General features: G+C 38.6%; 1 protein-coding gene across 2 annotated transcripts in view; it reads right to left on the reverse strand.

The window, feature by feature from the left end:
- LOC117422812 (cadherin-4-like) overlaps positions 1 to 15,086 on the reverse strand; it is a 256,978-nt gene that overhangs the window by 115,374 nt on the left and 126,518 nt on the right. Inside the window, exon 3 of one of the 2 annotated variants that reach the window (XM_058990898.1) lies at positions 10,508 to 10,531. The exons of the other annotated variant lie outside the window; for it this stretch is intronic. Coding sequence (XP_058846881.1) covers positions 10,508 to 10,531 — 24 coding nt within the window. The remainder of the gene's footprint in view (positions 1 to 10,507; positions 10,532 to 15,086) is intronic. 2 annotated transcript variants of the gene reach the window in all.

A 15,086-nucleotide genomic window follows, 5' to 3' on the forward strand; every position in this document is an offset into this window, starting at 1 on the left:
ACATCTATCCAAGATGTTAATTATTTAGACAACAAAACAGGTATACTTGCCAATTACAAACCTACAGTAGAAATTGGGTCTGTGCAAATACTTTTTCATAGGATTTTATTAGTTTTTTTTAACCATGAATCCAATCCTGATTCTTGGTGCTTTTTTCCTGTTACTTTATCTCTGGGTTTGTGTTAAATCTGCTTTTAAATCAGCAGCAGAACCCTTTCTGAAGGGGCTTTTAGATTCCTGTTATTAGGAAAACAAGATTGCCTTGAGACTCCTGGATTACCACACATACATTTCTAAGCTCTACTCAATTTATTGCAGAAACGGGCTGACAAGCACCCAGTCATTTCCTTTACTATCCCCGGTCCCTGTGGTTATCTTATCCTTACTCGCCTGGTTACAAGAGTGTTAATTACCTGCAGAGCGGAGCTTCCAGATGCTGTGGTAGCAGATTAAGCGACAGTGTAGTGATATGCGATACAGTGCAGTAAAGGTCTCTGCTACAGTAGTTTTGCCCACCACCTATCCTCCCCGTTGTGCCTGACTGCAGGCTGGGTAAATCATCAGTCTCATTGCTTATTCAGGCAGAGAGAATTTGAGAATTTGTGATGCTGATCCAAGATCACTGGGGGACCGGGCTATGGGCAGGCAGTAGCTTTCGTGTGATGTGATCACTGCAGTGGTCGGAGAAGTCATTCGACTAGTGCACAAGCATCATCATCTTATTCGTATATACCCACTTAAAAAAATATTTAATGTGGAGTAAATAACCTGCCTTGGAGCTCCAGAATCTAAACTTTGGAAGGCGGTGAATAATTTTCATTCATCGGTTACCTTTTGACTGGATTGAGCATATACCAGAAATGAAACTTTTATCAATTTTAATCAATTTTAACGACTTAAAACAGCAAATGTTAATGTCACCGCCCTAAAATACAGGATAAACCTGGTACTTTGCTGACCCTATTCCACTGTATTTATATTGTGCACAGTGGTCAAGAAAGTGGACAATGCATTACTGCAGGTGGGAAACACCAGAAGGATTTGTATAGAGTGAATAGGCTTGGTATTTAGCTCTACCGCTGTTTAGATCATTAATATAGTCTCCATAGACAGATCGGTCACCAGTCTTACTCCACTCTTAAAACAATCTGTAGAACTCCTCTGTTTGTATCCTGGGACACTATCACCCTTCATGTAAATGTGCTTTATTTTGCTCTTATCTGCCCCCTATTTTACTGCATTTAATCCTGTACTTCAGAATACTGTAATCTGCCAAGTGTTTAACCTGTAGTACTTTGTATTTAATCATATCCTGATGTAACTATCACGATTTAATCATATCCTGATGTAACTATCACTATTATCTGCTGTATTATTGAATTGTGGTTTGTCACACTTGTACTTTGCTTGAACAAAATTTATTGTATTTCTTGCTCTTATTGCATTACTTGTATTGTAACACTTGAAATGTATTTGCTTACGATTGTAAGTCGCCCTGGATAAGGGCGTCTGCTAAGAAATAAATAATAATAAAAAATAAATATTTCCAAAGTCGTTGGGTTCTATTGATCTAAGTATTATGCAACGTAGAGATATATATTTTTAAAATCCTCCCATTTTAGAGCCAGCGTGCCAACTTTCCCCACTACTTTATTAACTCATTTTCGAAATGACACCTTCATTTTTAAATGCAAGGAAATGTTAGGCTTTAAATTAATAATGTGCGACTCATTAACATTCAAAAGTAGGCCATCAGAATAAAGACTAACTGCAGCATTCATTCCCTCTGCTAATAAGTAGCTGATTAATATTTAATTGAACAAGCCTCAATCTTGCGTACTGGTAGATCTGTACAGAGGGAAGGAAACAACTGGCAAGCGTATGTCCGAGAAGACAAAATCCATACAGTGTTCAGGGCTGCAGGTATCCCTTAATGTGATATTCTGTGTAACGAATTAATGAATTGATCAATTACGTGACAAATTAATTCATTATTCATTTTTTGAACTGTTTCACCCAGGTTAGCTCAACTGCAATCCAGCATCTACATTCATTCCAACCAGCTATAAAACCCAAGCAGACAAATGATGCAGCTAATGCCCTCATCAGTCATCACTGATTAAGGCATTAGCTGGAATGTTTGTCTACTTTAATTAGTTCCTTATAGTTTTACCGTAAAATCTATGATTGAGTTTTTAAACTAGGAGATCTTCAACCCTCTTTCAACACTGCAGACCTGCATAAAGGTCAAGGAAAGATAAGTATACTCAGAACTGCAGGTATCTGCATATCTACAGCCATTATTATTATAATAATAATAACACAATTTTTGTTCCTGGGTAGTAAGTGTTATTTCCTAATTGCTTCATAAATTGTTTCATAAGGCCCAATTTGATGTGCAGTGGTGGCATCAGCACCTTCCAGGGGTCCACCAGTGGCTCCCACTTGACGTTGTTCCTCCCCACAGAGAACTCGGTCCGCTGTGGCCAGTCCCGCCTGTGGTAGTGCGCCTTGGTGTCCCTGCTGTCCCAAAGGCAAAGATAGCAGGGAAACTTGGGAGACCCATCAGGAATGCCACCATTTTGAAGTCTCCTATGACCTTGATGCCATCTCAGAAAAATGCAGATATGTATCCACTTAGGCAGCTGGAACTAAACTGAACTGGTGGGCTTAAGGCCCCTGTATTTATACTACTATTTATATTACTGGAAAGTTCTAGAAAGTTCTAGAAGTTACTCCAAGTTTACTCAGCACTGAATCTATCTGGAATGTTCTATAAAATAGGTAAATTTCAAAATATCACTGTCCTGGTCACAAAAGCAAAGTTTGTGGGGAATAATAGCAATTTTCTATACTTTTGAGGCATAAGCAATTAGGAAATAACACTTACTACCCAGGAACCAAAAAAAAATAAATAAAATTGTTACACGGTGTTATTAGTAGTATTATTATTATTACTAGTATTATTAGTATTATTGTATAAGGCAATAAACTATTTAATTCAGATCTGGTCTGGATTAAAGTTAATCAGGTACACCTCAAAGAAAGCACAGCATTGTATATCCACAGGGAGGCAGGTACAGTGTATTTTAAGCTATGTCAAAGACCCTATATGAAAGATATTAGGTGAGAATTTTATTTCTCACGTAACAGGTTAGCTGTGTTTGCTTTGATGTTGACCCCAGGGATATATAGCTGCTGTTGAGTTGGTTGAAATGGGAGATCACAGGCTCACTGCGGAGGAGATGAATATGCAAACAAAAACAATCTCCACCAGTTTCCACAAGACCCCACACGTCCGTCGAAGACAAACCGTGCAGCTCAAGAATTCATTCCCCTCCAACGCTGCTGGCTCAGAGTGGATTTGTTTTCTCATCCCATAATTGAATCCAGCCCGCTGCTGTCAAAAGCTCCTGACTTTATGAATATTAAATTGATTGGAGCCAACAATGCTAATATTTAAAATATGAGAGCATGACAAGACATCACAGGAAATAAAAACAACAACAACAACAATAAAGATGTACTAGGAATAGAAAGTCGAGCCTTTTCCCAGTGGAAAAAAAGTGTTGCCTTTTCCCATACACTATGCCAGGGGAGGATTCATAAGGTGGGAGTATTAAGACCACATAAACCACCAGCATTGTAGAGTAGGGTTTCTTGGGTTCATTCCTTACTGTGTGGTGGTTTTTGATATAATACAATAAATCAACCCTGCTTTGAGCCATAATGTGAAGTGCTGAGTAGACACGATTTACAGGAATTATGAGTAACTCTGTTTAAGAAGTCCTGTCTATGTTGTGATAAAACCAATAGCCTATAATGATCACAGCAACATGAGTGGTTTGTGTAGCTTTTTGTTTCTTTGTTTTAGGAGTTTGATATTGGAGTAGAGAACATTATGCTTTTTAATCCGAATCCTCTAAACAAAGCCGGACCATGCTTCTGCTTCCCCTAACCTCTATATTAATCCTGCTGCAGTTTTCCCTGAGGGGCAATGCATTGACTCCCTTTAAGATTAACAACATTTAATACAAAAAGAAATGAGGTGCAAAGTAATGGGCAGTAGAGCTGGTTGACAGGTTTTATAAAGATCTGCCCCGAGTGCTTAAAATAACCTCCTCGTGACAGAGCAGGCACTCTGCCAGTGTAATTTATGCATTGCTTTAACAGTAGTTTCTCTTCGATAGCTAGTAGTGCTTTCCCACTCTGCCACTATGTGTGGAAGGATAGCTTGACTTAAGGCAGGCAAGCAGAAGGAATATCAGGGCTCAGACTTGGGAGATCTCATTAAACTCTAGAGACCGTGCTTTTATTAGTAACAATAAAACATGATACAAAACAAAAAGGTTCTGGCCTTTGAAGCTCAGTCAGGAGTCTGAAATATTCACCCACATAGATAGCTGTGATGGTGACCCCAGGCACCTACCCTCACTGAGTCCTAAGAACCGAGAACTCCCAGCATGTCTTTCATACATGTGGCCAAGCTAAATTGACAATCAATTATCCGATTTAGCCTAACCACATTCTCACCTGTTTTTGGTCCAGTGTTAGAGTGCACTTTGGTAGCCTCTGCCTCTACATTTCTGCAAGCCTTTCTGTTAACGTGCATATGACTATCTTCTGTATTCTTGTAAATGAGATTTGTGATAAGTAACTGTTTTTTCATAACTCAAAGTGCAGCTGTGACCTCAGACGGATGATAAAGCCCTTGTTTTTGCATGAGTTGTTTTTGCTTAAAAAGCTATTTTTTATCATATGTGCAAACCACAAGCAAACCAGCTAAAACTAGTTCTAAAACCACAAACTTCTGCAAAAAAAGCAACGTGCTATACTTTTGGTGCCGTGTCACGGAACGCCTACTAACACGCTTTCTATGAAGGTGGCAACTCTGTTCATTGGTGGAAGCAGGGAATTTACACACCTTCTAGGTGGAGTTTCACTCTCCGTGGGCAGGTGTTTGCTGGGTATATTAATGCTTGTAACAGGTATTTCGTGGCTCGGGTTCCACCTGCCGAGACCTGTAGGTTTACTTGCAGTTCTGTTGCTTGCATCCCATTTTATGAGACCTGTGAGTTTACTCGCAGTGCCACTGCTGTTGCTGTTGTATCCTGTACAACTTTTTGATCTGTTTGTTCCTGATTAAACTTACCTGAAGAAGGCTGTCTGACTATTTAAACATTTACATTTTCTGGGCTTCTGCCCTGTCACACCCCTCTCTATATGCAACTGAATACACAATTTAAAAATATCCATGTTTCTTTGGGCTCACGTGGGCTATAGAACCCCCTCGCCCCCAGCCACAAGCTAATTATACGTCTCTCTTTTTCCAAATTCATAAACATTTCAAGTGTGTGACTAACATGGGGCCCTGTAGGGCAGATAAATCTCTTAATCTACAACCAACCAAGCCATGCCACCATGAAGGACTCATCCATTTAGGTTTTATGCAAAAATCAGCAGTGGCTTGAGTTATGTGAAAGCTTTTGTGTTGCAACGTAAATCCCACACTTGTCAATTTTAAATGGGTGTCTGCTTGATACCAGTGAGTGTGTGGGTGCTGTGCTACAGTATTAGCAGCACCATTTGCTGGAATAGACATTACACTGGAGTTCTGTCTGCTGTGATCCACACTTCACCCTGTCCCCACTCAGCTTTTCATGCCAATCCCATCAGAAGGACAGAGCCTCTTAGGAGTAAGCATGCTGTCCCCTCTCTCTGCCAACTTTACTAGGTCTCTCATTCATTGGTAAACACAGGCTTTCCTAGTGGAACCACACCCACATATACACTCATGCACTGCACAGTAATTTTATACGATATACAACTGGGCATTTCCCACCACAAACGCCCAAACCTAAATGTACCCATTAACTTCCTGTTTATTTTAAAATTGTGAATTTAAACACTATCTTTATATTTAGCATCCTACAGAATACATTAAGTCAATTACCTCTACACACACACACACACACATATATATATATATATATATATTACATATGGCAAAATTAGGCATCCTCCCAAATCTACTGTAAGTAATTTGTAAGTAATCCTTAACACTGCAATGACATGTTATGTAGAATGCAGTATCAGCAAAACTTCACATCAAGCAAAGGCTTTATTAGGTAGTAATAGAATGTATGTATGTATGTATGTATGTATGTATGTATGTATGAATGCATGCATGTATGCAATTCATGGTGGCGTTTTCTTTTTTCTAAAAAATATCCACTTTATAAAAACAGTTGAGGTTCCAAATATTAATTGGTCGCTGAGAAAAAATATATATCTTGGCAGAAACAAGAGTCTTGGCTTTTATATTTACCAGCATCCAGGAATAACAAGCCGTTGTACTGAGCAATTTTAATGAGCAGTGCTCGCTGCCCAGTAGATGTCATCCAAACAGGACGTTAAAAAGCTTTTTTGTCTAAAGAGCTCTGTTAACTGCAGCCAGTGCATATATAGACAGTGCTGGGAACGCATTCCCACCCCAAATAACCCCTTCCATTAGTCTCACTTCCACTTGCTTTTGTAAGGCAAACTGACTAAACTAGATAAGGAAGGCTACATCGACATGGAATGATGCATGCGCTTAACAATGAGTGTCATCGGTTGGTTGTTGACTGAATTAGTTCACTCTCTCTAGACTTATGCCAGCTCCCGAAGGCAGAAATGTGTTCCGAAGTTCGCACAGGGTTATATTGACACACGAATGTGGTCCATAAAAAGACCCACTTCAATATTTCGACCAAACAGTTTGACCACATTGTTCACTAGAATTGCACAGCGTAGGTTCAGCATACAGAACACTTCTGACAGCTTTCCCAGGTAATGACTTTAGCTGTGTCTGAGAAAAGAATACAGATAGAAACATTTAAAATCAAGGAAGAAAGCACAACTCACTGCTAAGAGATGAGGGCTGGCAGCCAAGAGATACAAGGCTTGAATTGTAACTCATTCACAGACTCACTGTGAGACCTTTGAGAATAAGAGAAGGCTCTTCTGTTTCAGCCCCACCCCAAAAACTAGGTACAAGCAAGCTACACTATACAGGACCAATGCACACATTAGAAGAAACACACACATACAGTACACATCCGTGCTTTTGTTTAGTCCAGAGGCAAATGCTCTTGGAATATCCAAGTTTGAATTCCAATTTTTGGAGTCACTATCAGATTGCAAACTTTGTACACAGTTCCCCAATGGGATGTGTTTATACCTTATGAAAATAATTTATCAAAGTATTTCCACTGTTTGGTAGAGAAACATAATTAGCTTTTTTGGTATCTTATCCAGGTTGCAAAGGCTGTATGGCATGGTGACAAGCAATTAGCATTTTAGATACCAGTAGCTTGTCATTCTCTGCCCTTGGTACCTTCCTGACACTAACAGCATTTGTCCAACTATTGACCATGTGACATGCTCTATTTAACTAGCATTCATACAAGTCTCACTTCTGTGCAACCTGTGATAAAGGATGTTCAATGAACTGTGAGGTCTTAAAAACTGAAAGACGTGCCTGGACAGATCAGTTCTGGAAACAAATGTAAAAGAACTTAACAAGAAAGACTGACATCAATGAAAATATCAGAGCTTTGTAACAGAGCGATGCTTCAATCTACAGTTAACAGTCTGCAATACTTTCATAAGACCCTTTGACAAACAGGAGGCTGGCTATTTCAAAAGCAGGGAAGATGAATAACGAAAGTAGATGCTTTGCCATTCTCCCAGCCCACACAGGAGAATGGAGAAGACTTTATAATAGGAACATTCTCTCATTATGATGACTGATGCAGCATTTAAAAGTCCTAAAGGCATTGTTTGACAAAATTGAGGCCCACTAATAAGAGAGGGGCTCAACAAAGGAACACAAGCGTGCATAACTAGCAGTGAATATTTTCTGTACTTGGATTTTATATTGCAAAAGTATAGAAAATAACTGTCTAATGTTAACAAAAAATAAATAAAAATCTGTGCATCATTTTCAGGTCCCTGAATCTATGCTATTTGTCAATTTATCAATTACTTCAGTGGGCTGTTAGGTGCATCATAAAGTGTCCAGTAGGTGGCACAGATGTATATAAACCTTAGTTCATAGTTTTAGAGGGTTGTCTTAGCCAAGGGCACTATAGTTATTTCAGAGTCATCTTTCTTTAACGTAATTAGTGCTGAAAGACTTAACAGAAAGCCCAACAATGATCGCAAAGGAATTATAATATACAATATTTATTTTATTAAGAACATGACTTGTAGGCATACACCTGATTTCATTTGCCCTTTGTTCAGAATCTAACCCATAAGATCTGACATTGCTAATCGCTACACCACGTGGCTCATCTAGCCGCATCAAGGATATTCTATGCTTATCAAGGAGAAGTGATTAACAGCTTTACCGATCGTCAAGTCATTCGTGACCAGGTCGACATTTGTAACTTCAGGGTATGTGAAAAGTCTCTGTTCTGAATGCAGAGACTATCCCTTTTAATGCACAATAAAAATCGTGCAAGCTTACTAAGCACATTGATTAGCCAGTGAATCAATTAGTTCATGTTGTGATTAAATCAATTATGAAGACCACCAATCAGCACTGGCAGTATTTAGTCCCACAGTCAGAACTGCCTTGCATTACAGGATTCTGTGTGACCTTTCCTCTGATCCAGAGAAAGATTACATTTCTGTAATTCTTGATTAGGATGGAATTGTATAGCTATACGTTCACTCTGAAAGGCATTTGCATTTCATGGACGCCCATTTTTTAATAAAACCTGTTCTCTCCAAGACCCTTTAGACACCAGTGTTTAGGAATTACAATTACAACCCCTGACCAATCAAATCAACCTGCAGTTAAGACATGTTCAGACACGTTTAAAATGCAATGCATCGATAGGACTTGGAGAAGACAGACCGAAGGTATTAAAAATGAGGATGACACACACACACATTTTTTTTTATTCCATTATTATTATGATTTTTATTCATGTTAAACAATTTTGTGTGTAACGAATGTAATCTCTTGCAACCCGAAATATTTGTGTTCATTGGATTTCATTCAGGTCATAAGTCACAATTAGTTTCATTACCCTTTGAACTGGACCCAATGAACGCAATGTACACAGGGTCGCAGGAGAATACTGGGTGCTCACACAGTTCAGATCATTCAGAAATCTAGTCAAATGTTCACGTTTTGTTTCTGTGAATGCTGAAAAGAATGGAAAACTTACAAAAACTACAAGCAGACAACATTATACATGTTGATGTAGGAATCCTACTTGATATAGGGACCATTTGTTAATAGAACAAGTTGGGGGGGGGGGGGGGTTATAGTGAATAGAAAAAAAAACCTGTGCAGATTTTACAAATGCTCTCCTTTTTATTCAGCAGTCTCTGGCAGCAACGTGATGGATGTAACTCTCTGTGAAATTTTGATTTGATTCAACCCATTTGATAAATTTACTGCAGGCATTTTCTAAATTTAATTAAGGAACGTCTCCTGCAGACTGCTTTGCAGCCCGGGTGTCAAACACATTTAATTTGCCTTTGCTAAAAAAAAAAATTAAATTAAAAAAAGAACAAATAAATAAATAAATAAATAAAAGGAAAACATTCTAGTACTGGCAAAGAAGGCATCAGTTGCTGCAAGATCTGTAATGACCCCACAATGGGTGACACAATCGTGCATTTTGTATTTTACTGCATTCTGCTTTATAATGGTACCACACACATTACACATCTGGTTTCCCCATAAACACAGGTATCCATTTATTAAGAGGTAGGTGTGTGTGTGGGATGAGGGGGGACCTTTCTATTCAGACGGTTGCCAAACCACTAAAATTCTCTCATTACTCACAATAATAATAAAGCAACATGATTTTGGTCTTTTCCCTCCCTATTTAGAAGTTTGTTTTTTAAACAGATGGGCCATTAAATGAGTTCTGTTTCAGCTTGGGGTGTCAGTGAAGCTGCTTCAATGTGACTGTGGATCCTGGGTTTATTTATGCCCATTGCTTATAAAAACATATGGCATCCTTACCACATACCGATCATCAAAAGGCCACTTCAAGAAAAATATTGTTCATTAGGACAGGGGGGTGGAAGTGCTGTGCAATGGTTTTGATAAACCTGTTTGTTTATGATGATGTCAGATGTGTATAGACGCCAATACTAAACAGTATACCATTTCATTGGAAGAATTCTTTTTAATTACTTAATATACACAATATCTTGATATTGCGTTGTTGCATCAAGGCAGCAACAGCGAGGCAGAAATGTGTCAAAATAAAAAAATGAGTTCCCGTCCATGTTTTAAGGACTGTTCTAGGCGATCAGAGGTTTTCAAGCCACTGAAAATAACTGTAAACATATTGGACGGTGTACTCCACTATTGGGAATAGTCTCGTATAGCAGCCACCTAGTGGCGACTAAAGTTAAAAAATAACTTTTGGGTGTGAGTTTTTAAAGCATTAAAAGCAAAAATATATTACACTGAAAAGAGTTGTTCACTTACCGTATCCTGAAGATACTGTGGAACCTACCAAGAAAAACAGAGCAAAGTCAGTGATGTTGTTTTAACAAATATTTATGCTAAAGTTTACACAAAGGACAGTCGCTTTAGCTGTCTTCCTCAGATTTAAACCCATGAAGGATGTTTCCAACAGGCATTGACAGCTTGGGGAGGGTATCTGTACTGTCTGTATTTTCCCAGTGGGGATCATTATTCAGCAGCGGTATTTACTTTCAACCAGCGATGGGAATAAAATAAGAAAATTAAACCAATCTTTCGGTTTTGCAAGAGGATTGTGGGTAAAGATGAATCACCCTGCCCCTGCAGTGTCTCTGTCACTAATCGGGTGGAGACGAGTCGCACAGCTGAAGTTTATAATCTTCTGACTGACAAATGTACTGGAAATCTAAATCCCACTGATAATCAAAAACGCCTTGTCAAATATGCCCACATTTCTAGCTCCATCACTCTTAGTGAGCTCTCCTGTCAGCTTTCCTGCTCAAACCACCCGCGGAGCGCCTTTAATGCTTTAAAAGTAAGGCAGGCTCACTTAACAGCACACTGTATCCACTTGCTTGCATACTGTATAATAAAATTAAGCTAATACCAAGACAAACCAATATGTCTCAGTTAATGCAATGTTTAAGAAACTGATGACCTTTTCTGTTTTTAATGTTTGCGTCGTTATATTTTAACAGATTCAATCAATAGGTTATCAAAAAAATAAAGATAATAACTTGTGTGATTAATCAATAAAAACTGATAGATCGATAGATAGACTGATAGATAGATAGACAGACAAAGAGACAGGTAGTACTGAAGTTTTGTCCGTTTCAGGCTTCCTGCCACTAAATCCCATCGTCCCCACAGTGCAGTCTGTAACTGGGAGGGTGTTTAAAGGTTTATGATTTTGTTTTGCAAGGTGCTTATGCGAGAATTTCTGCAATATTGTTTCATTTGTCATTACACAGACCTGGCTTTTTCCTCGTCTTTGCGGCGCTAATGATTTTGCTTTTCCTGTTAAAGTAGCTGCAATAAAAATAGATTTTTCATGCGAGCAGCACAGCTGCCTGGCTCTGCCTCTGCAGCTCTTTGCTTTATAGACGCACTTTAAGCAATCCATGGCCTCTCCCTGCCCTCAGAGGAGAGACACTGAAATGTTATGAGAAAACATTTTCAGGGCTATTCTGCATGTATGGTCCTCATTGCTGCAAACACAGGTAAGTCCCAGATCCTGGCAAAGTTCAGTCTCTTCCACCAATGCACTTGCAGACTTCAGTTTGTCCACGACAAACAATTTTGCAGAGTACAATAGCAACATGCTGGTTACAGAGACATGTACGTGGGCTGAATCTTAATTAGATTCAGCTGCTCAGTTCTAGGGTAATTTCCGAGGGCCAAAATAACCCTACTCACTGCTTTATACACCGAAAGAAAGAAAAAGAAAGAAAGAAAGAAAGAAAGAAAGAAAGAAAGAAAGAAAGAAAGAAAGAAAGAATCCGTGCAACACTGCTTTCAAAGAACAGGTAGAAGTTTTGCTTTTGGTGTAAAATGTTTTTTATTTATTATTTTTTTTGAAGTTCCATTGTAACTACATGTAGTGCTTGCATTCAAAATCCTCCCAACTGCTGCAATTTGACACTACAGTGCATGCTGGCAGAGATCCGCCCCTGTTCACCTCCTCCTCATTGCACTCGATGTTACGTTTAAAAAGTGATGCTGCTTTTGAAAGAGACATCTCACTATCTTATAGTTCTAGTAATAATAATCATTACAAAGCTTTGCTAGGAATCCGAGTCTGATTCAAGAAGAATGCATTGAAGTATGGTAAATTAATATGTTCACAGAACATACAATACAGTACATTTAATATTTACGGTACCTGTTCTCTCCTCTCTCAAAATGAAATGCATACTGTATAGATATTGCAGAAGGGGGATTCATTTTAGACTGCTTCCTAATCCCTTCCCAGAGGTTATTTGTATTCCCCTACTCTGTGACTGGGTCCTCATTCTGTATAGTAGTAAATCATGTTGCTAGTGTAAAACTTTGTCACAAGTGCTAATCAAATATATGGTCACCACTCCTTTAAAAACATGGCAGAGATTGCTTTAGTAGTTCATGTATATCTTGGACTGTGAAGGGAGTTAAACATGTTCTACTACAAATTTCTTCGTTTTACAATAATCCAAGCCAATAAGAAAATACCTGACACTGATAGATGACTAAACATACAATTTCACCTCACAGGGCCATCAGTAAATGAAAATGATGCATTGACACAAATACTAAACAGGTCCATATGCTGCTGTTAAGCGGTGTATGGATTTTCCAGTATTCATTTCTGATTTTTTTTCCCTCGTATATGTGGTGACTGTAATCATTTTTAACACTAATTCCAGATGAATACAAAAGCAGTTTTATTTCCAGCAAATGCTTCTGAGAAAGCCCTTGGGCCCCACATTTTATGTAAAGTATATTATACAAAAATCCCAGTCAGCATTACTCATGCAAAAGGTACCGCATGAAGAGATGCTGGATGAATGAAAGTAGGTAACTGGAATTTGCAGGCATGATAACAGCTTTGCACACACTGAGAAGACAACTGAGCATTCATGATCATTTTCAATACAGGCCCCATCCTCAGGCCAGGCAGAGAAATCAATATTTATTCTACAGAGTTAAAGCTTCTGGGAAAGCTAAAACTAACCTCAACCAACACTATAGGATTTTAATAGTCTGTTCAGTCAACCAGTGTCTTCACACAGCATCATTCATGGAGACCAGTGCTGTCCATTTTACAATGCTGGCAGGGTCTCTTGACTTATGAGATGCTGTGTTAGGAGTGTAGAGAAAGATCAGACACTTCCAAACAAAAATCCCAATTACTTCTCCGAGAGCAATTAATGTCTTTTGAGCATTTCGGATTTTATCTGTTCAAGGATTTATCGGCAGAATTCCTGCTTCAGGTCGAAATAAGTAAAAGTTTAGACTTTGAAATTGGTGAGGGACATCCTATTTTCAGCACTTATCAGCAAGTGGGGACTAACAAGGAGATATACTGACATAAGTAGGCTAATCTCAGCACACTGCAGATGAATTAGGTTTGGAATGGAAGGCTGTCTTCATTGACTCCTATGAGTTACGACCTTAATAACCTTTAGTACTAGGAATTGCTATAATTAAACCAAACAGATTTTTTTTAGAGAGCATTGCAATGAAGTGTCTCAACCCCAGCTGACCTTGTTAAAAATTCATATGAATCCCTCCTAGCAATATCTCACCAAGATCAAACCTGGATCTGTGTGTGTATATGGATCTGTATGTGTAATATGTATCTCAGTTTTTCAAAGACACTATCTACCGATCTTCATCCCTGACCTTTATTTACTTAATGCAGTATTTATTTTTTAAAAAACACACATTTATAGCTTTCTTTTATATGTTTCACATAAATATATACATACACTGACCATCGTATGCAAATCCTGTACAGGAAACAGTAATGTATAACCCTTGCTTACTGGTATATGCAGTATAAAAGCTGTACTCAGGGTAGAAGCACAAAGCTTACAGCTAAAATACAAAACATGCAACGTTACTGTTAGCAGCACAACATACCGGTATGCATATGAAATGGAAGAGGCATGTTCTTCATGTATGTTTAGTTGGGTTTCATGCTTTATATATTTATTTATAATAAAACTAAGCACACATTTGGTCAATGGCTATGTTGTTGGGCTCCATTTATTGGATTCATTCAGCTTTCCAAGCAAGGTATTTCCTCTGATACTTTGGAACTGCAGCTACCATGATTCCAAGCCAGACTTGATTCTTTGGAGCTACAACTCCCAGACTTCCAAAACGGAATGTAAACCCTGCTGACATCAGGATAGTGAATGACAGAATCCCCCTAAATCAGTAATAAAGGATAAAGGGGGACTTGAAGCCAGGAAACTCAGCTGGTTGTGCGTGCAAAGATTCCTTCAAGCTGAAAGGAAGCCGTTTCTTTTTCCACTTTAATTGAATCTAGTGTGAAATTCCAGTAGATTTTGTAGTACACTAGCCACCCATAGAAGGCGTCAAGTAGACTGAATTTTAAGCTAAACATGAAAATAAACAGCATGGAACAAATAATTTGTTACACAAAGCCTGGGACATCCTGTCTAGAACATTACAATTGCAAGATTTGTCAATCATTCAACACCAGTACAACTGAATTCATGTTATACAAACCTACACAAGTACACCCAAAGCCTACTTCCAAATGCAAGTCTCCCAATATCACTCAGCAGCAATGTTTTTAAAGAACATGTAGTGTCGCTTCCATTCATAAATCAGATTGAGGTGCCTTCCTGAAAGCAGAACATTTCTCACAATGAATCTTAATTGAGTTCCAGTACTGAAGTATCTGGGGTTTCAGAAGATCAGGCCAGTGAAAGGAATTAGTATTTACAATTTGGGGTGTAAAAGGACAGCCGGATAAAACCAGGGAGAAATTCAATTCCCACCCAAAAGCCATAGCTTTTCTGCTCTGAAATCAGGCTATTAATCTCCAGGCTGGAGTCAATGTCTTTTCACA

Source organism: Acipenser ruthenus, chromosome 18, assembly GCF_902713425.1.
Source record: "Acipenser ruthenus chromosome 18, fAciRut3.2 maternal haplotype, whole genome shotgun sequence".
NCBI classification, from domain to species: Eukaryota; Metazoa; Chordata; class Actinopteri; order Acipenseriformes; family Acipenseridae; genus Acipenser; species Acipenser ruthenus.